The sequence below is a fragment of the Amblyomma americanum genome, chromosome 4, assembly GCF_052857255.1.
Source record: "Amblyomma americanum isolate KBUSLIRL-KWMA chromosome 4, ASM5285725v1, whole genome shotgun sequence".
NCBI lineage: Eukaryota > Metazoa > Arthropoda > Arachnida > Ixodida > Ixodidae > Amblyomma > Amblyomma americanum.
Window position 1 is genome coordinate 64,446,343 of NC_135500.1, and position 27,694 is coordinate 64,474,036.

Genomic DNA, 27,694 nt, shown 5'->3' on the forward strand with positions numbered 1-27,694 from the left:
ATACTAAGCAGGTTAGAATAAACGGGCCCCCTTTTCTTACTGTCCGAGGTGCGACCTTGGGCTGCAGCAGCCCCCTTAGCCCCCCCCCCCCCCCCCCCCCCCCTTAATCCAGCGCTGTGCACACGACAGAGCTTGGCGTTGTGGTTGGTTCCAAGATAAGCGCCAGTGGGTTCCGGCGGCGGTTGAAAGATAGCCGGCTCCCGTTTCTGCGGTGATGATTGCGCAATGCGTCACCAGCCGCTGCCGGTAACGTGAGAGCCGAGCAAAGATGGAAGCCCTTTCTCGTAAGGGAAGAGAAGGCGAAGCGCTGGCGATGGTTTTTACAAATCACGGATGAGAGCGCTGTAATCTTGGCGCATTCTGGCGCACGGGGCGCGCTGTCACGTGGTGTTTTTTGAACTCCGCGGGCTTTCGTTTTTCCCGAATAAAAACGGCCACGCTAAGGCTATCCCGTTGGTAGTGCCTGGGTTGGGCATTATTTATTGACCTCCACAACTTTCCCTTTGACGCCTGAACGTTTCAAGCTATATTTTAAAAAATAATTTATCTAGAATGATTATTCAAGTAGGACGATAAAAAAATGGTACTGCAACTGTAGATAAACCTTAACAACATCCACGCGATTTCAGTTCTAAAGAACGCTTAGGCTTTTTTTAAAATCTTGGTCTAAGTTGGCTGGGACACCTTGTATAAGACGTCTTCAAAGCAACTATCTGAAACGAAACAAACGGCTATGAAACGTTGTGAAAAAACTCCGTTTTCTCCTGTTTATCGTCTTAAATCAATCATACAGCTCGTCAAATGTCCGGGTCAAAAGACGTTTCAGACTCCGTCTTCTAGGTGCAGCCGACTTCTTAAAGTGGTCTGCAGAATACCTCTTCCAAACGTCGTAAAAAAAGTCTAAGAATGAGCAACAGGAAGATTTTTCGATGCAAATGCGGGTAGTTTAGGAGATATTTGAAATACGATTTGTAGCCCTCATTTTGCTCCCGTAAATTTTGTTCGATTTGTTCAGCAAAAAATCGAGGAACTAGAGCACGGTGGGACCACATCAAACTTGCACTGCACAATAATCGTTCTGCACGCTGCAGGCTTGATGCTGGCGTCAGCTACTGCTATTCCGCGTAGATGAAGAAAAAAATATCAAAACAGCGCTCTTTATTACGATGAATAAAATATCGTATCCAAAACAAACAGCAAAAATGTTTCGTACAGCAAGTTCAGGATCAGGAAAACAAGTTCCTGTATAACCAAGGACATTTATTTGCCATACGCACAAACATGCGCTGTGTTGTGTATGCACCCCACGAAAACGAATTCACAAGTGCTTACAAGCAACATGATGCTATTTCGTTAGACGACGCTGCTGTAGCTGTTTAAAACCACGATAACGAGTATACAATTATTGAAAGAAAATACGCGTAAACACACAGACGGGCACAGACAAAGAACTGCGTTATAGACCATATTTTTTGCGATTGCACGAACACTACATGTCGCAGGCAGAAAGTGTTTCGCTAACAAAATTCACTGTTATAGTCAATATCCCGATTCCATGAAAATTCACGCAGGGCTCATGTACAAAAAAATCCTAAAAATCATACACGCTGAAATTTACTTGACCGCGAGGCAGGCAGCGCGCTTGGCCCAGTCGGTGTACTTGTCCCTGAGGAAGAGCGAGAGCTTCTTCAGCATGGCTGTCCGCGTGTAATTGCCGACGAAATGAGAATTGGGGCAATTTACGTTGGTGGCGTCAAAGTTGACGTCGTAGGCGGCGAGAGTAAAGTGGACTTGCGTCAGGTTGAACTTGGCGTCGCACACCTGCCATGGCGTGAGTGCGAGGAGAGAGGGGTAAGCCATCCCGCCGTCTGCTCGCGCTGTGTTCTCAGACGTTAGAGCCTTTTGGCAGAGGGCAGACCAATACCCTGGGCCGCCATCTGCCAATTAACAGCCCATGCGTATTAGTCACTGACAGTAGAGGAGAACGCTATACTATTACTGCGTATTAATTCCTGTTTCGCATGGAAGCGAAAACGCTAGCGAATCCTGCCGCCACGGTGCAAAAACCTGTTTTGAGTCGTCGCGGCGATGACCGGAGAGGTTCCAACAAGTTGGAGATTTGCGCCGCGACGCTCTGCTCAATCGCTTGCATGTGAACCAGCCTTACGTTTGGCCTCGTCGTTGCCTATATCGATGCGGTGAAAACACAAGGGCCCCATTTGGCTTTGTGAATTTTCACCCTTTTCATTGCCCTGACAACGGGCTTCCATATTAACGAGGGTTGTATTAATTTTTAAAAAATTGGTGGTTAGAAAAGCTGTTTGTAACTCGAGTCGTCCACATTAAGGGTATTTCTGTGCTGAAAAGACAGAGATTATGTGGCAGGGTCAGAGCTTAAATGTTTCTCAGCTTTCCGTAAAAGAGACCGATTGCTGGCTTTCAAGTGCTGGTTAAATGGCTTGATTTTGAGCAGCATGCGCAGAAATTGTGATTCTTGGGTAATGTGTGCTGTGCACATCAATAAACGTGACAGGAAAATTATCCGTAAACAGAGTGGCAAATGAAAAACAAGGGGTAGATATATGAGAGACGAGAATCGTAAATTCGGATCCGCATCCCTTGAGTGAAGTGTGTGACGTAATCGTTCCCCGAATAATATAGATGAATCTCTGTGATATTCCTGTACAGGTGCTGTGGAACAAATTTTGATGTCATCACCCTCGTCTCATGCAGCCTTGAAAGCGGCCGAATTTAGGTTGCGCAATTTACACAGTGCATCAAAAATTGGAGGAGACACTTAAGCTCCGCCTTAAGGGTATGACGCGACAGCGTTTGTGCGCATATATGCGGAATTGGTCATTTTCGACTTCACATTCATCGGTCCCCGATAGTGCTCATACTACTGCTGGGTCAGTGGTGCAGCGGTTCAGCGAAGCGCCACTGCCTTGCGACGTAAGGTGCTGCCACCGGTGGGGTTTGAGAGCCCGAGCTTCCTCTCGCGACCGATCATCAATTTAACTGCCGCGGTGATCAGTCAAGACCTGTCAGGTCGCGTGACCTAGCTGTACCACCTAGGTTGCTTTTTCGGGCATTTTTCGCTCACAGCGCCGACCCCGACGGCGCCGCGCTTTCTGTGGAACGGGAGAGTTAACGCTATCGCGTTAATAAATATTGCCCGTTACGCTTTGTATTCAAAGAAATCATATATTTTTTCGATACTGTCTCCTACCATTTACTTTTGGCAGCGGGTGTACAATAACGCAAACGCTTCACAATGTGCGTATTCGATGCCATGAGACACATGTGAAATACACACTTCATTCTTCTAGGACTTAAAAATTAGACCTGAGCTGTCTAAACAAACAAAAGACTACATAGAGGGTTCTCACGCATACCCACCTTTCGACGGTATGTCACATGGTTGTCGAATGCGAACGTCGCTTTAGGGAAGGGTAAAATGTAGGAATCCCTGTCAAACGTGACCATTGTCTGAGCGTCTTGGTCCAGTGCAATGTTCATGTAAAATCTCGTGTATGGCGGGAGGCAAACCTTCAATAAAAGGGAGATACGAAACAAAAAAAAATCGGAAATGCGATGTCTACAAAACACTGCAGGATTTCGGATGCTCCAAAAAGCAAGCAGAACAAAAGCATTCTAGATTAACCAATTAAATAAAATTCAAATGTATTTTGTAAAAAAAAATACTCTACGTGGGATTATTGGAACGACTGTTAAAATCACCGCAGCGGTGGCCTAGTGGTTTCAGCATCCGCCTCGCATGCGGGAGGTGCGCGGTTCGATCCCCAGTGCCGCCGGGTACCCACCGGTGACACAATGGGTACAAGCTTTCCCCTGCGTTGTGCTCGGCTTCTTTAGGGTGAAATGCTTGGGAAATGGGTCTCTGACCCCACCTTGTGCAATGAAAAACTACCTTGTGCTATTGCGCTCTTTGGCCAAAGCTGCCCTTGCGCCATAAAAATTCATCGTGATCATCATCATGATCAGGACTGTTGAAATGAAGACAAAAACTGAAAACTTCTTCGTATCTCACTTCGCTTTAAGACTTAAGCCAGAAAAATGAAATGAAATTTCGGTGTCAGATGCGCGACTATCTTGTATGTTTTTCAAATTCTTGTTTTACGTCCAGCTGTAAACTTTGTCGTTCCGTTTCTTTTTTAGTCATGCAGCCAAGCAACTGTAAGCTCCTGCGACAAGGTACGTATCTAGTTTGCTACTGCGTCTCTATGGCTAACAGCGGACAAAATTAAATTGCGCTAGGTTGTAGTTTCCATGAGGATAAAATTGGTTAATTAAGAATCTATGCAACGGAAAAAACGCGAGAGTTAGTCGCTATGAAGAAGCTATTACAATTTTAGCTTGTGAACAATGCTCTGTTTTTGTACAGCGACAGCTTTTAAGCATATGTTTTTGAGTTTCGTGCCACAGTAATATTATTATTATTATTATTATTATTATTATTATTATTATTAGTAGTAGTAGTAGTAGTAGTAGTAGTAGTCGTAGTAGTAGCAGTAGTGTAGAGCGGTTTATTGTAGTAGTAGTAGTAGTAATAGTATGCTAGTAGTATCATTAGTAGAAGTAGTAGTTGTAGTAGTAGCAGCAGTAGCAGTAGTATGTCGTATTCGTCGGCGTAACAAATGAATGCGTTGCCATGGGAACATCTCGGATGGTGGTAAGGGGAGGTTTAGTGGCGCATAAGCATCTGAAGCTATCATGCGGCTTAATGCAATAATTCTGCTCTCTTCCTCCACACAAGACACACCAGCTACAGCCGCTTGACGTATGCTTTTTCAAGGAATCCAAAACTGCCTACAATAACGCATGCCGTCAGTGGCTGGTGAGTCCCACTGGAATTGACATCACGATGAGGAATGTGGGTGGGCTGGTAAATAAAGGCTTTGAATGGTCAAGAAACGTCAGTAAAATTAGTAATCCATTCCGAAAGAGTGGTGTTTGGCCATTTGGTCGCCCGCCGCCGAATGATCCCGAGCTTGATGAAGCGCCATTGCATACCAAAACTAGAGAGCCGACTAGCGGTCAACGAGGAGACTCCCGCGCTAACTGCTCTCCGCCCACTTCTAGTGAAGAGAGTGAGCAGCCAGCTCACAGTGACACGAGTTTTCAAGATCCTCCTCCTGTACGCAGTGTAGATAAACACACAAAAAAAAAGAAGTCGGACTCAAGCACCGGTGTTGGACCTCATCCCCTTACAATACAAATGTAGTCGCAGCAAAAGCTGCGAAGAAGTCACGTGTGATTGGAAGGAAACGAAACGGGAAATCGAAAGAGGAGGCTGTTCGCGACAAACCACCAAGTGCAGGATACTTAAGCGAAAGGAAAACGTTCTGCAAAGCGCTCGGCAAGCAACAAACGTGACTAGGAGTGCCTCGAGTGCAAAAAATTATGGAGCCACACAGCGCCTCGTTCTGTGTGTATCCAATGCACGATATGTCACGAGTGGGCTCACGAAGACTGCGTAAGGACCCATTGACTGCACTTGAAGTGCTACGAGTTCAAGAAGAGAATTGTTTTGACAGGATGTCGTTGTGCCCCACCTTAGGCTACGTTTTTCAAAATATGACGAGGTTTATACAGTTCTTGAGTATTAATCGGTATAATCTTGTAAAACTTCTCAGTATTACTGACCGCTTATTCAACATGTCAAGGAAGGCTCCTGTACAACGTGTTCTGAATTTACAATAAAATAAAAAGACAGTATCATTTTGCAAACTCTTGTCTCGTTTTACACCACTCTACCCTACCTCGCTTGCGCACTGTGGTCGCCAAATGCATCAAGTTATGGTTCCTCAAATGCTTAAGAGTATGTACAATCCCTGCGCGTTGGTTAAATGACCGTCTAGGTGAGTTTGAATGGGTACCCTTACCTTTCCCAAGTTTTTCTTGTCCACTGAGACGCATGCACAATACCTCTATATGTTTATTATAACATTAGAGAATGCTGCAACACGGTGCCCTATATTTCGTTCAAATTGTCCTAGTTTTGAAATTAAATTTTGTAGTTTTAACCTTGATTTTATCCTACCGGTGTAACTTCTTATGCCTTATACAGAAGGCACATCCGTGCCAAGCCTGTTTCTGGTTTTTGGTGCGTGCCCCGCAACATCGCTATGATTAAAAAAAGATTGATTGGATTCGGTATGGGCCCACCCCCAAATATGAGCTTTAATAATATTTAGAACTTTAACACCACCTTTCCAGAATCTTGCTGACCGCCTATTGGGAGGGTCTGCTCGCAGCGTCAACAAGACAACTCGAACACGTCTAACTATCCCTCATGATCCACGTTCATGACGTTCTCCGTAGAACTTGTGAGAGATAAAAACATGACTGGGGAGCCGCACTGGTCGTTGGAAGTGAATGCCATTCTCTTTTTTCGGATTTCTCTGGTTGGCTAAGCACCTTCCTTCCTCAACCAGCTTCACTTCGGTGCTTGTCCCCGGTCTAAAGATGTCAATATATTAAGTTCACACGACAAAAGAATTCTGTGTGGAATTAGAACAAAATGAGCGAACACAAGTTTGAGGGACATACGACAGCAAAAACCAAACCATAACTTGTGCGTCGCACGCTGAGAGTAGTGTTCATGCTGTTTGTATAAACACAGAATCTACTTATTCATGCGGTTTGAATAAACATAGAATCTACTACGACAGTTGATATCTTCTGCCGCATTTTAAACGGCGCGGTATATGCTGCTCAACGCGCAATATGCCTAAGTTACCATCAAGCCAGATTCACCTCGGTTCCAGCAGTGCGGCCAACTATGCACTGTTGATTTGGAGCCGGTTAGACTGATGTGCGTTGCTCTTTGCAAGAATTCAATGCAGCTCATCGTATTTTCCGTTATCCCCTTCTTGGTGACGCGAATCCGCGAATCAGGATCCCGGTGTAGCGATCCCCTATATACGGCGGATAGGAACGGGTGTATTCCTACCCATACGACCAGCGTCGTGTCCTTCTTCCCCTGTATTTCGTGAGAACATTTTTCCAATCCACGGAAAGCAACCCAAAGATGTGCAGCTCGAGCCCTAGCACAAGGTGGGCATTTCTCCACGTGCGAAGGTTTAAGGATGCTTTCCGGCTCGCCCAGGCGACGAATGTATGGCGGCATCCGGCTCATTTGAGCGGAGAACTGTTAGTAGAGGATATCTTCCCATATCTTCTTTGCGTCGCATCCTGGTACTTACCAGGGCTGGAAACATGTCTTGGTCGAGCGAAACGTGATCGCACTCCCTGAACAGCCCGAAGCTGCCCATGGCCGATGGCGTTGCTGAGTCGTCGTGGCTACGCGGCACCCACAGGCGCCCCTTAAGCGTGAACGAGACGCCGATGGGGACTTGCAGCTTGTGCTGCATCCGGAGGCACTCGGCCAGCCTACAGCCTTCGTACTGCGTGAGGGGCAGACACCAAACAGTGTCAAGTGGCTAAGAAATACAAGAGCGGTGTGTGTAAGTAACCAACGACTGGGAAGGAAGTTGGAAAGATGCCCTCCCGAATCGGAAGCGTCCATCTTAGTAATTAAAGTTTTTAACTCGTGACTTTCAGGACTGAGCTGTGCTTTGTGATACGTTGAAATTAGGCACAAAAAAAATAGCAGTGAACGCAACTGGATAAAGCAGCCGGAAGGTGACAATTGCAGCGGCTTAAATTTCCTGAAATTTGTGTGCCTTCAGCGGAACCTAACGACACGCAGAAGGCAATTTACTTTGTAGTGCCACGCTTAATATTTTCAATGTTTATACTGCGCGAACTTGATATGCCCTGAGGGCACAAGCGGCTAAACACGCAGAAGACAAGTTCGTCCAGCTGCCTTTCTGACCTGCTTCTACGCTCCCACATGGGACGTTTCTTTCTTTTCAAAACAACGCACTGTCCGGGGCATCCTGGTCGGCATAACTGACACTACACATGGCTGCGATCAGGTTAAGACACTTGTCTCACAAACTCACCCAGCACCCTGTGCTCCATGGGCGGCGCCACTGCATTGACCGGCTGCAGTGAAACCCCAAAAGTGCACTGCGGCAGCACTGGCCTAGCACTGCACTCAGTTTATCCCCTCAGTGCGCATGACAGCAGCAGAACACAGGGTGATCATCACTGGTTGAAACGTTGCAAGGAGCATGCACAGCGTATTTATTCTGGCTCTGAACCATGAGGGCAACACTGTGTCCAGGCATCAGGCGCAAGGTCGGACTCCTGATGTTTTTGGCGATTCTCAGAGGCTCGCTCAAAACCCGCCGACAAAACATTCTAGTGGAGACTTGTTCCTAGAGGAGTGACCGTCGCATTGAAGTAGCTGTGTTCATATTTGTGAATTTAGTCGAAAATAAAATGGCAAATGAAAGCCGTGTGCGTATAATTCTGTGTTTGTGCTAGGCCTAAGCGTTTTTTTTTTTTTTTGTAGAATGATAAAGTAGCACGAGCTATTCCCGCCTGTAACACTTACGAATTTCATACTCAGCTTTGTTCTTGATTAAAAAAAAACCTGGTGAGACTTGAAGCAATATTGTACACATAAGAACAAGTACTACGTGAATGGTTGCACAAGCATAAGTAAAATAAAAACGCGTCGCTATCCCCCCTTTTTTTCATTTCACTCCACTCAAAAGTGAGGGACTAGATCTCGCCTCACGAGGGAGATGTGCCGGGCCAAGTCTTTGCCTCAGCCTTGTAGATGCCTGCAAGCATATACCGATTCTGAAGTAAATTCACAAATCACATATCCGCACTCGGAACAAAATAATAGCGGCACATGACCAAGAACCGCCAAACTCTTGAAGGGACCTCCAACCATAATATCCCTATAATAAGGAGTCCTGCTGAGCAGCTCTTCCGGCACTAAAGTCAGGATATGCGGTAGGGGGGGGGGGGGGGGGGGGGGGGGGTATTTATAGAACAGCCAAAATAACAGTACCGTCGCTGGAAACCGTGCAAAAGCCACTGGATGGTACAAGATGCAGACTACACTTGTAAATCATGTTGCACACGAAATAATAAAAGTGTTCACGAAACAAACGAGCCAAAAACAATCAAAGCTGCACTGCTACAAAGGTGAACGTAATGTGAACAATTTGCGCAGCTTTCTTAATTAATTGCATATATACTGAATTTTTTTCTTCAGTGAAGAGGTCACCTTTTGACATGGAGATCGTCACCTTGCTGCATTTCGAGTAGAGACAATAGGCGCGCAGAAAGAAAGTGAAAAATAGACCCGGGCACTTACATAAGTGTGCGCGTAAGAGACAAGGTGGCGCACGTCATCTGGTATCTTGTAGATATTTGGTGGCAACATTAGGCACTTGAAACCGGCAATCTGATTCCCAATTATGTACGGCTGGAAGGAGATGTGGCCGAGAATAACAACGGCGTCGGGTGTGAACACGGACCTGTGTGTGCGCGAATGTAATTTTGATGAGAACAGCGGATGAATTTTTCCTTTCAGATTTCGCCTAATTTTTGCATTCAAAACAAATATTACGCATTCTGGCCTCCAGAAAGCCGCTTAAATTAACGACGTGAAGGACCAGCTGTTAGGTTTTAATCGCATGCATAGCATTGTGTGCGAAGCATTAAAATGGCGGGAAATTGTAACACTGAATTAACAAGCTTTGTCAGATAACCGCTTTAGAGTTCGTGGATGCAATTTTTGTTTCCAAGAACGGAATGTTATTACTGGCGGCAAAATCTGCCTGCTAAAATTGGCAAAATAATGTCTACGCTATTCGATAGGTTTGACGCCACTTGGCTTATTTCGATGAGTTGCGTGCACTGGAGAGGTTGCTTTGCCTGCAAGTTTCTCGAAAGCGCATGTATTTTAGCGGGATGTAGCCAAAAATTTGTTGGCCCGCAGTGCCGAGGGTAGCCGCATTTTCGATATTCTAAAAACTAATATGGATATCACTTACGCTCGGCTACGCGTCTCTCAGTAATCAAGGAGCCTAACAGAAATAGCTAAAAAAAGTTAACTATTCAATATAACTCCACCAGAGTGCTAGTTAGCCCGCCTTAGCTGTATTCTGATGTACTACACCGCTGACAATGCCAGGACGAAAAAGGCGCTCTTCTAACTCGAAATGCCTATGTTCAAAATTCTGTAAAGTCTTAGGTGAAACGCCATGATTATATAGTGCGCGCAGACTCATCAATCGTGAGCAATTAAGACATTAGTTATTTTTCTCTCTCTTGTAGAGCCTTTTTCATGGTTTATTTTTCGTTCTGCATAAAGAAATTTGCTACTATTTCTGCAGGCTCAAAAAGATTACATGATCCTAGTCAACGCTTTGGAAGGCCAATATATACTCACTTAATCTCTTGGCCGATAGTTTGGCAGTCGCCGTAGCAGCCGAAAAAAGTGTAGGATGCAATCCTTCTCGCCTCGGTCAAAGGCTGCGAGAACCTTGCCGCCTCCTATGGAAGAAAGGCACCATTCCGTCAGGACCCCCTACACACACCGAAAAAAAGGTTGTGGCGTTACGAAACGCAAACGATATTTACACGACACTTCTATCCAATATGCAATGTGGACTTTCCGAAAAGGCTACATTCCATTTACATCAGTCCACTTACTTAAAGGGACACTGAGGACAACGCTACCAAAATTTTTTTTGTTAGTAAAATCCGATAGTTAGGCATTTTGTGGCTTTGTTGCCGCTTGTCCGCCAGCGAAAGGTGAATTTATTGCTAAAAGATTTGGATTCGAAGTTGAAAAACTTTTTTCCGCCGCTACAATTAAAACTTGGGACTCTCTGATGACGAAATAGGAGAAGAGTGACGTAAAGCGCAGGAAACGGATGCGAGGACTTCGTAATTGATGCCGGCGAGCGCTGTGCTCTCGCCTAGCAGCAGCCGAAATGATAACTACTGCCAGCCGGACGTTGAAGGCCTCTACCAGACGCCGTCGCTTCATTTACGTTTACACCAACGTCACGACGGATCACATTCCAGATTCCGACAAAGTTCTCGCAAAAATTTCGGCCTGCATTCAGCGACCTGAGGCGGCGGGTCTGACAGCGTGGCTTTCACCACTCAGCCACTGTCACGACTGATGTGGAGCGGCTGGTACGTGCGGACATATTTAAGTTCCGTAATAATAGTCCTCGTAGGGCGGGTTATGCAGCCCAGCGTTCTGGTACGTTGACGAAGCGAACACGGCCGGGCGGTGCGTTTGCTAACGTGGATGCGCGTTGAACATTGGCTATATATACAGCTCTTTCTTGTCGCAGTTGCGTGCCGTTGCACGAACTTCGTCCGAGGAGCACTATGAGGGGCACTTGGAAGTCCTATGCTGCTCCGCCCTTGTATATCGAGGCGCATAACGAAACCATGCGGGCACACAGAACGCATAGACGCGAAGCACCCCAAAGTATACCGAAACTTAGCTTGCCGCCTGTTGCGCCTTCAAATGCAGGTTTTATTTGACTTCCAGCATTCAGGCTGTCTTTCTTTTCGTCTTCCACGTGTTACAAAAGGTCACTAGTGGTTTCGAAACACAATTTATATACTTCAATATCGATGAAACACGTAACATTCATGCACGTTTCTCAACCTCAGAGATCGGAGGTCTCTTTCTAGTATTTAATCATCACGCTCGTACTTGCGAGATTGGCCTTTGGCGGCGATGGCTATATTTTAGTTCTTGCTCTTTTCTACCTTACAAGAGCTTTGCTTTCAGAAATAGTGGTGTTTTTTTGCTTAGGAGCTGGCATTCTAGCGACACAAGCCAAGTTCAATTTATCCTCAGTGTCCCTTGAAGCCGAAATCCCCAAGCTTGAGTAAATTTGTAATGAGGGAGTAGTGACTCCTTAGCGTCCTCCCAAGCGCAACCATAAGGCTGTAGGCTTATGCCTTAAGAGTGAAGGAACGAGCAGCTGACTCGGATCTGGGCAAAGTTAGAATAGCTCGCTGTGGCCTCACGTGCCACCGCGCCGCGCCATCTTTATTTTCTTTCTCGCGCGGACATGCTTTGGCCGTGAAGCAGGGAAGCCAGAGGAGGGCGCTACAGCCGCCCCCCCCCCCCCCCCCCCCCCCCGAGACTACTACAAGTCGAAACCTCATACTGACTGTCTCTTCGCGGTCATTATGAAGGAGGGTGGCAGTTTTTAGGGACAGCGTCGCGGCGAACGAAAACGTGGGTGGAGGTGGCGAGGTGGGGGTGAAAAAAGATGGTGTTGCGGCGGTGAGGGCGAGACGGAGTAGGCCGGAGGTCTTTAACAGAGTCGATCAGACGCTGCAAGAACTGTTACGGCTGGGCAGGTAGCTGCGCTGATGTGAAGAAGCCTCCGGGGAGACGCAGAGAACTACCGTACACCAGCTCTGCTGCAGAGCACTGTAGTTCTGCTCGGAGAACGGCCCGTAAACCCAGGAGCACAAGGGGCAAGGCATCAACTCAGTGGGAGCAATTGGAACGGGTAGCTCGGGCGGCCTTCAATTGGTGGTGAACGCGTTCCACCATGGCGTTGGCGAAGGGTGGTACGCAGGGGTGCGGCAATGCCTGGCTTCGCGAATGTGGTCAATGGAAGCAAACAGGGTGCACTCAAATTGGCGCCCACGGTGTCAGGACAACCAAAGCGAGACACCCACGAAAATATGAAGGCTCGAAAAACAATGTCAGCGGTGATGTCACAAATGGGAACAGCCTCCGGCCAGCGTGTGAAACGGTTGGCCATGGGGAGGATGTTAACGGTAACCTTGTGACACAGGTAGGGGACCCACGATCTCGAGGTGAACATGGTCGAAACGACGACCGGGAGGGAAGGAAGGCCTGGGAAGGAGTCTTGGTATGACGGAAGACTTTTGTCACCTGGCAGGGGAGACGTGCGCGTCCACGCACGCACATCGCCGTTAATACCGCGCCAGACATAGCGCTGGGCGAGAAGGCACTGAGTAGCCCGAATGCTTTGGTGACAAATGTCGTGGGTGCGGCGAAGTGCAGCCGGAACTAAAAGGCGGGGAAGGTATGCCGAGAGATCGCACCACAAGTGCTCAGGCGAGCACGGATGAGGCAGAAGCCGTAGTCGGAGGTAACGGGGGTTCTCCCGAAAAGCCTTGAGCTCGCTGTCATCCTGCTGTGCGGCTCCAGTCGATGGTTGAAACTGAGAGTCAACCGCAGCGATACGGGAATGGGCATCAGCGGCGCTGTTGTCAACACCCTTCACGTGACGGATGTCGGTTGTAAACTCAGAGATGTAAGCGAGATGAAGGAGTTCGCGGGACACGTATTTCGATTAGCTGGTCCCGAAAACGTACGCCAGTGGCTTGTGATCGGCGAGAACATGAAACTTGCATCCTTCCAGAAAATGCCGAAAGCGCCGTATCGCAGCGTAATTGGCGAGTAGCTCGCGACCGAAGACGCTGCAGCGGGTCTCAGCAGGAAGCAGCTTCAGAGTAAAATGACAAAGGCTGCCGTTCGGAGTTAATGAGCTGCTGTAAGACGGCTCCGGAAGCCACGCTAGAGGCTGTCCAAGAAATGGCAGAGGACGGGGCACCGACTGACCGAAGGAGGCCGGTGAGCGGGCGGAGCAACTCTGCACAGTGAGGTACGAAACGCCGGGAAAAAATTTCCGATGGTTTAGCTCCAGTTAAATCTAGTGTGTAAGCGATAGCTGACCCGAAGAAGACGTGGCTTCACTCGCGGCTTGTGCTGCCGTCTCTCCGCTTCTCGACGGCGTCGTTTGGCAAGCCGTTCCGCTCGTTGTTTCGGCGTCTTGGCCGCGCGCTTGGCATTCCTGTCTTCTTGGGCTCGTTGTCTACTCGCCTTATACCATGCCGCATCTTCGGAATCCGTCGACGTGGCTTCCTGCAGTCGCCGTTGATGTCGGTCTCAGCATACACACGGACTTTCCGTTTCTTCACCCATCGTTCATCTGAAGAGCGAGCGCTTCGCACCCCCTGTTTATAAAGTGGCCGAGCAATGACGCGCATCTGTTTCCCAACTGCGCATGCGCAACGCACTTGTTTTTTCTCACCACCAGGAATTTTACGAAAGCTTTAACGGTAGCTTTTCTTGAGTGTTTTCATGCTTAAGTTTTGCACTAAATTCGCAATCGGATGGCGTTTCCTTTCGTCGAAAGTAACTTTAAATTTTCCCCATTTGTGCCCTCAATCAGAGTAGTTCCTGCGGGTTTGACCGGTTTGTGACGTCACGAGCCGTACGCCTGTCGATATTCGCTTTGCGTTGGCTGAAAGCAAAAACTTCGAGTGTTTGTAGATGATTTCCGACAAATAATACTCAAAGCCTTCACTTGAGTCGGCATTTTAGCCAGTCATAGACACAAGGGAGGTTCTTGGGCAGTAACCTGGCGTGATACTTTGGTTTAGCGTGACGTCATAGTTTGGTTGATACCCCCTTTGATTTCGTTTTCTTATTTGTTGCTCATTCTTTTGAAAACGTATTCACAGCAACTATGACATTCAGTAGTCCGGGTCTTCCCAAAAATTATAAAATAATAGGCCCCAGCACGCACCGCATAAGCACAGCAGGCTTAATCCAATCGAAGCATAAAGGAATGCCTCCAAAGAAGACAAATGATCCTCTCGTAACCGAAGGCGAAAAGAAAAGAATGTTGGAAAATGCTACGAGTACAGCAAGACAACTCGCCGGGTCGCGGGCCCGGGCAGACTCCCCTGATCTGTCGAGGGAAAAGATGGATAACGTGGGATGTGGGAGACGGATGTGGGAGACGGACATGGGCTATCATGGTGATGTTTTGGGACTTGGGGGGGAGTGGGGACAGCATGCGTTTTTTTTTTCCAAATAATCCTGTTATAGTGGAGCTTCTTTTCAGACGTTCTTAGAGGATTAGCACTCGCTGTTAGCCAGATGTGCGGTCCCCGGCGTCCAAGCGCACTTCCAGACCACGGGAAACGCTCGCCGAGGTCTCCGACATAGATTAACCGAACAGGGGTGACGACCAAGACCCACTCTCCCGAGCCAGGTTCCGCCACCCCGAACTTCCGTTCGTCCTATAAGAGAACAGAGGTATCGCGCCTGCCGTTTGATGCTTCGGCTCTTATTCCAAGGTATGGTATTTGAGACGCCTACCTCCAATCTCCAACGGCTTGACGTCTCATATTATGTCCGCAGTTCACACCTCATGCTACCACAAGGTCTTTTTGCGAGCCCCCCGCATTATTTAAGCCTATGTGTTGTTCTGCTATTTCGTCAGGTCTACTAAGCGTTACTTGGTACTTACCGCCGGGCTTTCCCCAGTTCCGGGGCTTAATGCATCCCGATTGGGCTAATTTGTCCCGTTTCCACTGCTTCCGGCCCAAGGGCAACCACTCGCAAACCTAGACTTCGTTTGCCCATTCGCATGCTGACCACGAGGCTCTTCGGATTCGAAAACCCATGCGCCCACGGCTTAGTGGTAAGCTCTTCATGCGGAGAGGATAATCGTGCAGCTTTATCTTTGACGCTTTTTTAATTTGTTTTGCCTTCCTGAACCGGATTCTACATAACGAGCTCAGCCTGCCCTCCCACACACGGGCTAACCGCTCACAATGCCGCGTGGAGGGCACCGCCTCTTTCCCCGGGGATTTGCCACCCCGAGAGGGTGGGGTCCGGCACACCCACTCCGACCGCTGGCGCTGCAGCAGTACAAAGCCCCGCAGCCGAAATCACGTTTGTCCGAACCTCATGGCCTCGAGCAGGCCCTAAAGTCGGACTTCCCCCTACCCCCCAAACTACGACAGGGAGGTCGAAGAAACATATTGCGATAGTCAACTCAAAATGTCCTAAACTCAACCGAGTTGAATACACAGATAGCTGTTTCACGCAGCCACATTGAAGGAATTGCTGCGGTGTTGCCTACGCGCGATATTCCGTCACTGGAAGTTTCCCCATTCTACGGTCCGTTAGTGAAAATGTAAAGGTTGGCGAAGCAGTCGGTGGCCTGCAGTTGTCACGTAATTCTTGTGAGCCTGGCGAATATTGGCTTTCATCTGGACGTTCTCAGGCAACGGCTGACGTTATGTGACAGGGCGACTGCCATCACACTATCCTCCTGTAGCAGAGGGCAGAAACCTTGCTAGCTTTTTGCATTACTCTGCTACGCTTACAGTGAAATGTAGAACACATATGCTTATACAGACATCAGAAACGGCGAAGCCCAACATCAAATCAAGACCTATGTTATCCAGAGAGGATCTGAAGGTTTCTATGGTGCTCGGTAAAATCCGCAGCACAGGGGAGCACGTCGTGGTACCAATCGCGCACTCGTGGTGAAGATAAATTGCAAGAAATCAGTGCCTGGGACAAATTAACACCTTGATCTTTTTTTCACCTGGCAACCACGCCTCGAGTGGTGAGCCCTGCTGCAGCTACAAGCGCGGAAAACTGTACGCGAAGCAACCCAAACAAAAAAGAAGAAGAAATTCTGGTCGGCACGATTTCAAACCATTTCTTTTGGCGAAAAAAACTTGAGGGACCTGTGGCTTAACCAGTTGGAGCCCTGAACACTGAAAGAACTAATGTGCAGTATATTCCAGAATAAATGTTAACAGGTTAAAATTTTGCGCATGGCGGAGTGTCAGACATGATGCATGCTGTTTTTTGCAGTCATATTTAACGTCCCACGGTTCTGTCACAATTACGCGCCTGAGAGGCCCTGTTCTCGGTGCTTAGTATAGAATCGGGTTTGCAGAGTGATTTAATTTTGTTCCCGCGACTTCTCCCATGCTGCGCGATACAATAAACCACGTGCTGGTGGTCGGCGCTTGACTTTTCTAACCCATTCTCGAAACTCTGCTGATGTAAAGAACGGGCATCTCAATTTAAATCTGGACCCAGTGTGGCTGTGCCTTTAGCCGAAAGTTGCGGATTAGAAACCTGACCGGGGAGCTCGGATTTTTACGCAGACAAAATGCAAACACGCCCGCGTACTGTGCGACGTTGGCGCATGTGTACAAAGAGCCCCCGGTGATGTAAATTAATCTGGAGCCGTCCACTAGAGCGTCTCTCCAACCACAAATTCCTTTTCTGAAAGTTTCTATAACACCAGCGGCAACTACCGGTGACGGTACTTGCACTTAGGAAGTTTTGCACGAGTCGGAACTCAACCGTAAGGGCAGCGCAGTAGTGGCACACACGGCAAGAAGCATGCGTTGAGGTAGGCAGCGATGCGCGTCGGGCTTCCCTCTTTTGTAATGACAGAAACTGTGGTCGCTAACGGTAACAAGTGGTCGTGGTTGTTTCTCGAACCCTTTGCGTTGTTGTCTTTTTGTTTTCAATTATAATGCCCTCCCTTCTTCTACTTGAGCGGTTTTGCGATATTTATGGATTTCAACTCTCTCAAATGCAGCAACTTGTTACAATGCAAACGCTTACTAAATGATTAAAAATTCGCGGATTCCTTCAGTTGATATTCATTTTCAGAGAAAAAATCTGATTGAACACATTTTGTGGCGAGATAGATGTGATCATATAGGCATTGCGAAAATTGATAAAAAAATAAGTCGGAACATACATGACATCAGCAAAGCATCCTGATGGGGACTTTTTTATGTTCTGGGGGCCATAATTCGATGTTGAAATACGCTACTTTTCAGCACGTGCCAGCTGTAGTTTTCTCGTCTTATGTTAAATCGGCGCAGGGCTTACTTATAGTATACCCCTCATATCTGTGCCTTGCTTGAGGTTGAACTTACTTTAATATTTTATAGCAAAAACTATTTTTGATCGAGCTGGTATATCTTGATCTTGTAAAACTTAATGCGAACACAGACACACGACAGGCGCATTTACGTGTGTGTGGCGTTTTCCTTGTTGTGTGTTTGTGCTAGCGCTAAGTCTTACAAGCTCAGTCCTCTACCAGCTAGGCGTGGCGCGAATTCCTAGAATCAAGTTATGCACCTAGTGCGCGAGGTTTCTAGCTTGAAATTTTATCATAACTGTAAAACTAGAGGAAGACAGAGAGAGACCAACCTTCAATGCGTGCAGTGCACGCCTGAGCAAACCCTGATTTGCGTCCAGGTACACTTTGTGAGCGTTCATGACACCCCAGTGGTACACTTTCTTGTTCACCAGCTCGGTTTGCACCCATTCTTTCGCTTGCTGCTTCTTTAAGTAGTCAACAAACTTTGAGACCGCCCTGTACAGAAGGGATTTCAGAGAATCTTCAGTGCGAAACGAAGTTTATATTGCGACATAGAATCACAGTAAAGAGCACAAACCAAAGGACAAGCAAAAAATAATAAAAGTGGCAAAAGATTTAGCAAAATTTTTCTATAGGGCGACTGCTCTTCTACAAACAAAATAAAAAGCTACAAATTACAGGCCTGATTTGAAGATAGTTTTGTTCCCTTTTGGGGAAACAAGACTGCGAATTGCCAGCTCTTTAAGTATCATCGGCGTAACTGTTGCGAGTCGCATGAGAGAGAGCAAAGAAGTTGCGATGCGAACTGTACATGTATTTCCGCATCTAAGAAAGTTGCTGTCTTTCTGGGAGTCTCTAAAGGATTTTCTCTGGTGCTTGTCATTTTCAGGGTCTCTGGTTCCTGAGTGTTAACAAAATTCCAGCAAGGTAGTCGGGAAGTCAAGAAAAGTAGATTTGTGTCCAGTATGTATTACTTTATTGTTGCAGAGAGTATTTATTAAATAATCGAAATAATATTTCGCAGTAATCAGGTAAGACAAAAACCATAGGCAATCATACATTGTGCTGCAACATATCAGAGTTAGCACTGGTTGGATATTTCGATTTTACAGCGGCACTGGATTTGCTTATGCAGTGGGATTCTGGTGGGTGGAGGTCCGTGACGGACAGACAGACAGAGACGCACGGACAGACATACAGGCGGACACGCATAGACGGACGGACTGACACAGACAGACAGACAGACAGACAGACAGACAGACAGACAGACAGACAGACAGACAGACAGACAGACAGACAGACAGACAGACGGACGGACGGACGGACGGACGGACGGACGGACGGACGGACGGACGGACGGACGGACGGACGGGCGGACGGACGGACGGACGGACAGACAGACAGACAGAGACAGACAGACGGACGGACGGACGGACGGACGGACGGACGGACGGACAGACAGACAGACAGAGACAGACAGACGGACGGACGGACGGACGGACGGACAAAGGGTTTTCGCCGAAAGGGGTGGTAGTGCTAACACTGTAAAAAACTGCAAGATGTTTTCATGTAGCATTTGATGTCTTGGGATGTTTTCGCACAAGGCCAATGCTACTGAACGCAGGAGTTTTTACTAGCTTCAGTTTGACTATTTTTGAGGTATTGATTAACTGCCCTCAAGGCAAGCAATGCAATGCCACCCCAATGTTTTTGCAAAAAAGTACAGCTTCCGTCACGCACGGAGCGAACCCGGAGCTACCCGTGTCTCATACCAGGCATGTAGCAGTGCAGCAGGGGTAGCAGTGGCAGCCGCAAGACCGGTGGCTTGCATCTATTCTCGCTTGTTTCTGTAAGCGGAGAGTGTTGTGGCCAGTAATGACCGCCGCCTTTTCCAGTGGTTCGCAAAGCATCAGGATTGTCTGACGGTTGTCCGAACGACGTCCGTTCTACGTCCGATTGCTGAGTATCGCGACAGTCTAGCGGTTTGCACTGAACGCGGTTGCTGCCTGACCCACTGCGTTAGAGACTATCGCATCTGGCATAGGCATATCATTCCGGTCGCCGTTTCGGCCATGTTCAGTTTTGCAAACGAGTCCAGAACGCCTCATCTTTCAGCAGCTGCGCCGCGCCATTACATTAAATTTGGAAAACTTACGTCTCATGAGAGTCCTTTCTTTTGTTAATGTTAGTCGTCGCATAGCCCGAGTATTCTTAAGACGCGCCAGTCAATCCGCAAAGTGCATGTCAGCTTGCAAACATGCAGCTTCTGACCAAACCCTTGAGGGCAAAACCCTACCCAACATGGCATTGCTGATTACAATACCTTGTGCACCCCTCTTGGTTTTGAAGTGGGTGTTCTTTTACGTTTTAAGGAGCGGGGCAAGCTCAAGAGCAGACTCACAAGACGTCGATGGAGCAGCCGTACTGCGTGTCATTGCTTCTCGCCGCCAGCCATGAAAACCCTGGCAGCCGGCCTTGAGACGACGTTGCTCCTGGCTCGTCTCCGCACGAGTAGAGCGAGTCGAAGAGGATGAAGTCACACAGGCCATCGGGAGGAACGTTCGAAATGGCGTGGCAGTCTACGGTGCAGATCATAGAGTAGTTTGCCAGAGGCTTGTTCAGCTTCTCGGGGTTGGCTTTGGGAGAAGAAAACGCAGAGAAAAGGAAATAATTTAGAGGACACAGTTTTTCGCTGATGGCGTAAGGTGGCGGCAAGGGTCTTTTAAGAACCGCAGACCGTGGTACGGTGAGGAGCGCAGGCTTCGATTGGCGGAGTCGCCGTTCTACCCACTGACCTGATAGCAGATACTTTTTATTTATTTATTTATTTATTTATTTATTTATTTATTTATACAAAATACCCCAAAGGCCCTCAATTTGAGGGTATTATATTACAGGCAAGTAATCAAAAGAAAGAAAAAAATAAGCCAAAAATTCAAGAAACTACAAACAAAAAACAGATAAAAGTGTATGGATCGTTGGAATAAAAATGGAAAACCGACATAATTAAATATTGAAACATAAATGGCACGGAACAGAAACATTAACAAAGTAAAGTTAATACAAGTTATACACTATCTACAACGGCATGAAAATAAAACAACGAGAATCATCAATAACAGAAATAAAACACAAAAACCTAATGCACTGGTAAGTTAACAATGTACTAAGAGATGTTACGCATAAGTAGGGGCAGATATGAGTTTATAAAATTTCTCCGGATCAGTGGTGGTAGCAACATCTGAAGGGAGAGCGTTCCAGTTGGTTATAATGCGTGGAATGAATGAATGGGCATGATGTACGGCAGGTCAAGGGCTTAACTTTAAACGGATGGTCGCGGCGGTCAAAAATGGAGGAACGCAAAGAAAAAAAGTCATTATGAAGCGTTGAGTATTGATACAGTTTATGAGAAAGTGATAAGCGAGCAACTTTACGACGGAAATATAGATCTTGCAGATCCGCGAAATTAATTGAAATTGATGTCTGTACTACGTATATGCCTTCAAAATGGTCGACTTTACTAGGATTAGGCCAACAGTAGAATACAAATATGCATGTAGCATAGAAACGTGTCTGAGAGACAAAAATTCAAAAGCGTCATTTTATACACAGGCTCTACGCTTTTATTTAAGGCATGTTTCACGGGACTAGAAAATTTGTGATTATTGATCCGTGCCACTTGCCACGGGCAGGTATTTGCCACCGAACCGTCTTCAAGCAGGAGGTTTTCCCATTTACCTTAGGCGGCAAGATGGTTAGTAAAAGTTTTTAAATGAGTAGAAAAGCTATAAACTTGAGGGTACATTTAAGCTTTGCCTAAGGTTGTGACTCGATAGTGTTAATGCCCATATAAGCGCAACTGATCATTCTCTATTTCAAATTCATGGATCTCTGGGACTCTTCATATTACTCCTCTTGCAGTGGTGCAGCGGAATTAAGCGATGCACTATTGCTCCTGCAGCTGGCTATTTCAAACACAGCCCCTTGTGAAGCTTGTGAAACCCAGGTCACTCTTCCCGAGCAACCTCTCGATACCAATCACTATTTTAACTGTCACCTTACATGGTGGGCAGTTCGCTCACATTGGGTGGGCAGGTTGTGATGAAGTCACAAGGGAACGTCACTTCGGTAGCAGATGGGCCACCTGCGTTTTTCTCAGAACGATGACATTGCCGGCATCGGATTTTCTGTAAAAACGCATCCTTAATGCTATCGCGTTAGTGCTCACTAAGTGCAACGCCGCAACGGTACCAGTTCTACTCTCCCGGTAGGAGCCAAGTGGGACCGAAAGATATGTGGCTTCCGTAGAGGGTGCGACGAGTTTATTCAAATGCATGAGTGAGAAATAGGACAGAAGATGGGAACGCCGATTGGTTCGTGCATGAATGTCGAGCGGCACCAGTGCTTAAGTTGTGTAGTGACTGGAAAGTGCGAAGAGTAAATTCTAGGCGATTAAAGCTGTTCTAAGAGAACCTTATTCTTATAGCCGGATTTTCAGTCCACAGCAGCGTATGTCTATACGTTGAAGTAACACGGTGGTTTGGGCTAGTTGGTTGCAGTTCATAATGAAGACAAGTTTCGCAGCATGAATAAAACGCACACAGAAGACAAGGAACAAGTCCAAGACAAGGAACAGTCCAAGACAGAAGACAAGGAACAAGCAGCACAGTCCTGTCTTGTTTGTTCCTTGTCTTCTGTGTGCGTTTTATTCATGCTGCGGAACTTGTCTCCAGTATGTCTACACCCATTAAGCTCAACTTCACGGCATGCCGAAATAGATGTGATCGCCAAGTACTTAATAGCATGTTTACGTTAGCTTCTCCGCGAGCACTTCCACAATTACAGCTGAAAAATTACGTGGTGTACATGAGTCTCCTTACGTGAGAAAATGCGAAAGCTGTGTGCGGTTAGGGTTCCTCGATGCACTGGCCCCCCTCCGCCGCTCCGCGGAGGATGGGGTCGTCTGCTACGGCGTCTGACATGTTTGTGCCCACTCTTTTCATCGCGCTGCGGGAGCGCGCAATGGTGCCGAACGCGCTTCCTTGAAGGTAAGCTGTTTAGCTCACGAAACGACACCTATCAATATAAATAGAAGGCAGATGATCAAATGATAGAATGTCATACTTTTGGTGAAGTCAGGGACCTCTCTGGCTGCCTATTATATTCTTCTGGAGTATACACGCCCAAACGATGCTAAGGTGAGGCATTTGGGATGTATTTGCGATGTCCATTATTACACCATATTTTGCGAAACCTGTTCGTGTAAAGTCGGTATTTCATCGAGCCTGAAAAATATTGATTGCGATTATAGGAAACGAAAGGCGCAGTAACTATCGAAAGGCGCAGTAACTATCGCTTAACAGTACCTTTTGCAGGGCTAGGTGGTGTAACATTGTTTAACAAAAGTAAAACAGCGCTAATTTTTATACAAACGACACAGAAAGACCAGACAGAATGGGCGCCGACTCCAACTATGTTTATTGAAAGCCATTCGTTGCATATATATAGCCCGAAGAAAGTGAACGCATGCGCATTTCTTACATGGTAAAAAAAAGGAAAAAGAAAAACCAACAACAAAAAAACACACTCATACTCAGACCAAACCTATTCATCGCGTATTCTGTATCGATCTATGCTCACTTTCTCGTAGGGAGATAGAAGTGGTGCTGACGCACATGCCACCTCTCTCTTTGATAAAAAAGGCTTCTGCCAGTTCCCGAGCTATAGTCGATCTTTGCTTCTAGCTAGAATTTTAATCTCGCCAAGTCGTGGATGACAGTTTTTTTTTTCGTTTTTATCAATGCAGGAGCGACGATGGGCGGGTAGGTTTTCGGACGAATTTGATGCGTTTCCTAATGACCTTTTATGTTCCCCTGCACGCTCGTTCACGCAGTGTCCAGTCTGGCCGACGTACACCTTGCCACATGCAAGGGGGATCTCGTAGACCACTCCTGTGCCACACCTTACGTAGGGCTTCGAGTGCTTCTTTCCACACTCAGATGTAGCTTTGGCACCGCTGCTAACCATGGGGCACATTTTGGCCAGGATAGATATGTTGACGAATTTTTAGTGATGTTAAAGAGACATGACACAGGGCGCTATGAGGAGACTGCCATGAAAATTTTAGAAATGTCTGCACAATATAGGAAGCGGCTCTCTTTCACATTTGAGCTTCCTGAACCGGACTGCCTCCAGTTTTTGGACCTTAACATTAAGCTGGGGGACGGCAGTGTTTGCTGGCGCTATCTTCCTGGGGCCAAGAAAGATTTTTTAACGTTTGATTCGGCTCAATCAAAAACTTTAAAAGGGCTATTGCCACCCATTCTATGGAATCAGCACTCCTCAAGTCGTGCCCTCACATGATGCGGGTGAGGTTCCAGGGTAAGGTGAATAGATTGCGTAAAGCAGGGTTCCCTAACCATGTCTTGGCTGCCGTGACCGAGGCACTGCTGCAAAAACTTAAGGATAAGCCAAAGTGGCGACGCCGTAAAGAAGACTTCGGCGAAGCCAAACCAGTGGTGATACCATACACTCACAAGGTGTCCCACAATTTAAAAGGAGTTGGCAACAAGTACGGAATGCCCATGGTCTTCTCCGCCCCCTGCAAATTGGCCAAGATGTGCCCCAAGGTTAGCAGCGGTGCCAAAGCTACATCTGGGTGTGGAAAGAAGCACTCGAAGCCCTACTTAAGGTGTGCCACGGGAGTGGTCTACGAGATCCCCCTTGCATGTGGCAAGGTGTACGTCGGCCAGACTGGACGCTGCGTAAACAAGCGTGCAGGAGAACATAAAAGGTCATTAGGAAACGCATCAAATTCGTCCGAAAACCTACCCGCCCATTGCCGCTCCTGCATTGATAAAAAAAAAACTGTGAACTACGACTTGGCGAGATTAAAATTTTAGCTAGAAGCAAAGATAAAAAAGAGAGGTGGCATGTGTGTCAGCACCCCTTCTATCTCCCTACGAGAAAGTGAGCATAGATTGACAAAGAATACGCGATAATGAGTAGGTTTGGTCGGAGTATGAGTGTGTTTTTTGTTGTTTTTTTTCTCTTTCTCCCTTTTTTACCATGTAAGAAATGCGCATGCGTTCACTTTCTTCGGGCTATATATATGCAACATGTGGCTTTCAATAAACATAGTTGGAGTCAGCGCCCGTCCTGCCTGGTCTTTCTGTGTGGTTTGTGTCAAAATTAGCGCTGTTTTACTTTTGTTACACAAAGTAACTATTGCTCTCTTCTAGAAGGGCACCTTAACCGCACCGTTGACGAAGCAGTAGATTAAGGAGAGAGAAGTGCCGTAGTGGGAAGGGCTACGGAATAAATTCGACCACCTGGGAATATTTAGCTAATGTTTGCTGACATCGCACAGCACACAGCCTCATTCTGCATTTTGCCTCTATCGAAACGTTGCCGCCACAGTCGGGTTCGAACCAGGGTACTCAGGTTTAGTAGTCCTGCGCCTTAACCACTGAGCCACTGCCACAGCATTTTGTTAACGTGTCAAAAAAAGTTTGTTGGAAGCACAGCCGTAAAAACTCCTCTTTTGCTCACTTTGGCAAACAATTCCACGATAACTAAATCTTTTTCTTCCATTACAGCAAACCACTTATGTGGAAATCACGGAAATAATGCCCAAAAAGTGTAGTGTAGTGAATAAAAGCTTTGCGACACCACTCCATCAATTCATTAGAATACGCAAACAATATGCAAATGCTCTAGAAAAAAGTTATATAAATTACACACAAGTATCATGCACACTATCAAAATTGTGGTTGCACTGTAAGTTGACTCCAGCACACGTTTTGCTTCCGCGGCCGTTTTTCTTTTTGCAAGCTGACGCAGGTGGATGCGTAACCTCATTCGGGCATAGGTGGAAATGAGAAGCTTCTGAAAGGTTCCATTGTGTACTTGAAAAACCCTCACGTTGAGCTTCACCGTTTTACTCAAGTACGTTACTACAGCCTGTAAATGGGATTGTACAGTAAGAAAGCTTTCGGTCCATTTCGTGATCCCCTTGAAAAGTTCCTCACACGACTTTAGCATAGTTTTTACTTGAGCACTGGGTGTAAGGGGTCGATGATGCGCGGGGTCATTAGGACCGGTTGGCCGGTCTCGGCGCATCACCGCTGCAGGCTCCCTTTGACCCCCTCCCCCTCCCCCAACCCGGCGACAGGCGGCGGCGGGACGCGCTTAGTGTCAAGCACCCCGGGCAGCGGTGGCCGCGCGCTTTGTTCTCGCCCTCCTGGACTGTTTCGCCCCGGACGCACCCCTTAAGGCTTGTCAGTTATGAATGCTGACTATCTGTCGAACCTAGCAGAGCAGCTTTGCACTGTTCTCAACTGTTTATCTCTCTGATAATGCCTTTCACGAGGAATCCGGCAGTATGAAACAGCATGCCACATTCTGCAGATGTCAGCTCTTCAATTAAGAGTATCTCGGAGTCTTCAATTTCATATGAGCCTGGCTGAGCTAGCTCGCGCTTGCCATGTGTTAGAAGATCACTACCAATCACCGACAGCATAGCTGGTTGTCTTCGGCGCGTGCAAAAACAAAATTGGCTGTGGTTTAGCTCTAGTTAAGCCTGGTAGGTAGCGAGAGCTACAGGCCATGGCTATGCTTAGGCTTCGCTGTGGTTAGGCAATGCAATGCTACTGATCATTTACTTGGCTAATTACTGTCTATGCGTGTTTCGTTGCAACGCTGAATTCTGGCTTCCTTCAGAGACGCCAAACTGGGCACGTCGTCTTCTACCATCGCGGATTCACTGTCGGAGGCTAAGCGAGCTCGTCTAGCCGCGTCGTCATTACGACGCTTATCGAGACGTTTGACACGCTCTTCTTCGGTCTCTTCGGCACGCTGTCTCGTCCTTGTTTCGTTCCGACGCCGAAGTCTGGCTTCTTTCAGCCTAGCCGACTCATCGTTGTCCATAACGGCTGGAGCACAAGGCAGCGTTTCTTAGGCACCGCGTAAGCGTGTGGGCTACTGGCGTCGCCGGAGGCGAAAATTCTGCGCTTGTAGCGAGGCGACGCAGGAAGACACAGATATCTGACGAGGCCAGATCTCAGCGTCGGCGCCGCAAATACATCGTAGGTGGGGATTGGTGGGGCAAAAAGCCGAGGCTCATTTCCGCCAAGTAAGCAGCGCCCCTTCTGTACCCTTGCTATTGTCCCCCTTGCCCCCGCATAAGGCTCCGTTCGCCGCTGAATGGGACGATTAGCTACGGACCGGGGATAATTGAGGGGGTTTTACCCACGATGTCTCCCCGCCCTCGTGTGGAGACGCCAGTTCGTATGCCCTCATGTGTTTGGTCGCCTTCTCCTGCGCGCTCCGAGCTACGACGCCGGTAGACGAGACGCTGACGCGACGCCGAACAAACGCTGCGTCTCGCCTCCCGCTACGCCGAACCGTATCTATATACACACTGCGACAGCCCCTCTTCGTATACTACGCATGCGCACAACTGGCGAGGCGAGCGGCGTCTGCTCCACGACGAGCGCACCGGCGGAGTGACGTCATGCCAGATGGCGCGCCGAGCGGTGGTGGTGGTGATAAGCTTTTTATAAACATTGTGCCATATCTTAAATTAATCTTGGGTTGGATGTTGGTCTCGTGAAGTGGTCGGCAGTCGGTGACGTCCGGCGACTTCCGAAGCCCAGCCCACCAGCTGCTTTTGGACATCTGGGTCGGAGCTGGACACCGCGGCCTCCCATCGCTCGAGTTCAGTGAGTTGCCACTCTTATGGCGGCTGGAACTCAGAGCATATGTATAGTATGTGATGAAAGTAAGCTATTGAGGCTCCGCATAGGGTGCACTCTGGAGAGAACAGCCCTGAATGCATTAGTGCTAAAAGGGCGGGGGTGAGAAAAGTGCGATATTGTAGCTGGTGCCGCGTCACCTGCTCTACTTTAGTGAGTGATTTGTGAGGCGTATGATAGTGGAGTCGTTGGTCGCTGTAGTGAAGTGAAATTTCGTTGTATGTGACCATTCGGTCACGGGCGCTCCCTGGCACGACGGCTTGCTCTGCTCGGTTGACGTATACTCGAGCGGTGTCATGGGCGGCT

The 27,694-nt window shown here is 47.6% G+C and overlaps 1 protein-coding gene across 1 annotated transcript; it reads right to left on the bottom strand.

Annotated features, from left to right (window-relative positions):
* Positions 1-1,614: 1,614 nt before the first annotated feature.
* LOC144129533 (uncharacterized) lies at positions 1,615-26,387 on the bottom strand. Its single transcript, XM_077663685.1, has 8 exons — positions 26,309-26,387; positions 20,035-20,269; positions 17,963-18,128; positions 10,346-10,449; positions 9,266-9,428; positions 7,230-7,430; positions 3,400-3,549; positions 1,615-1,821 (listed from the first exon to the last, which is right to left on the bottom strand). Exons 1-8 carry the CDS (start codon positions 26,385-26,387, stop codon positions 1,615-1,617), a joined length of 1,305 nt encoding a protein of 434 aa, XP_077519811.1.
* Between the last annotated feature and the right edge of the window lie 1,307 nt (positions 26,388-27,694).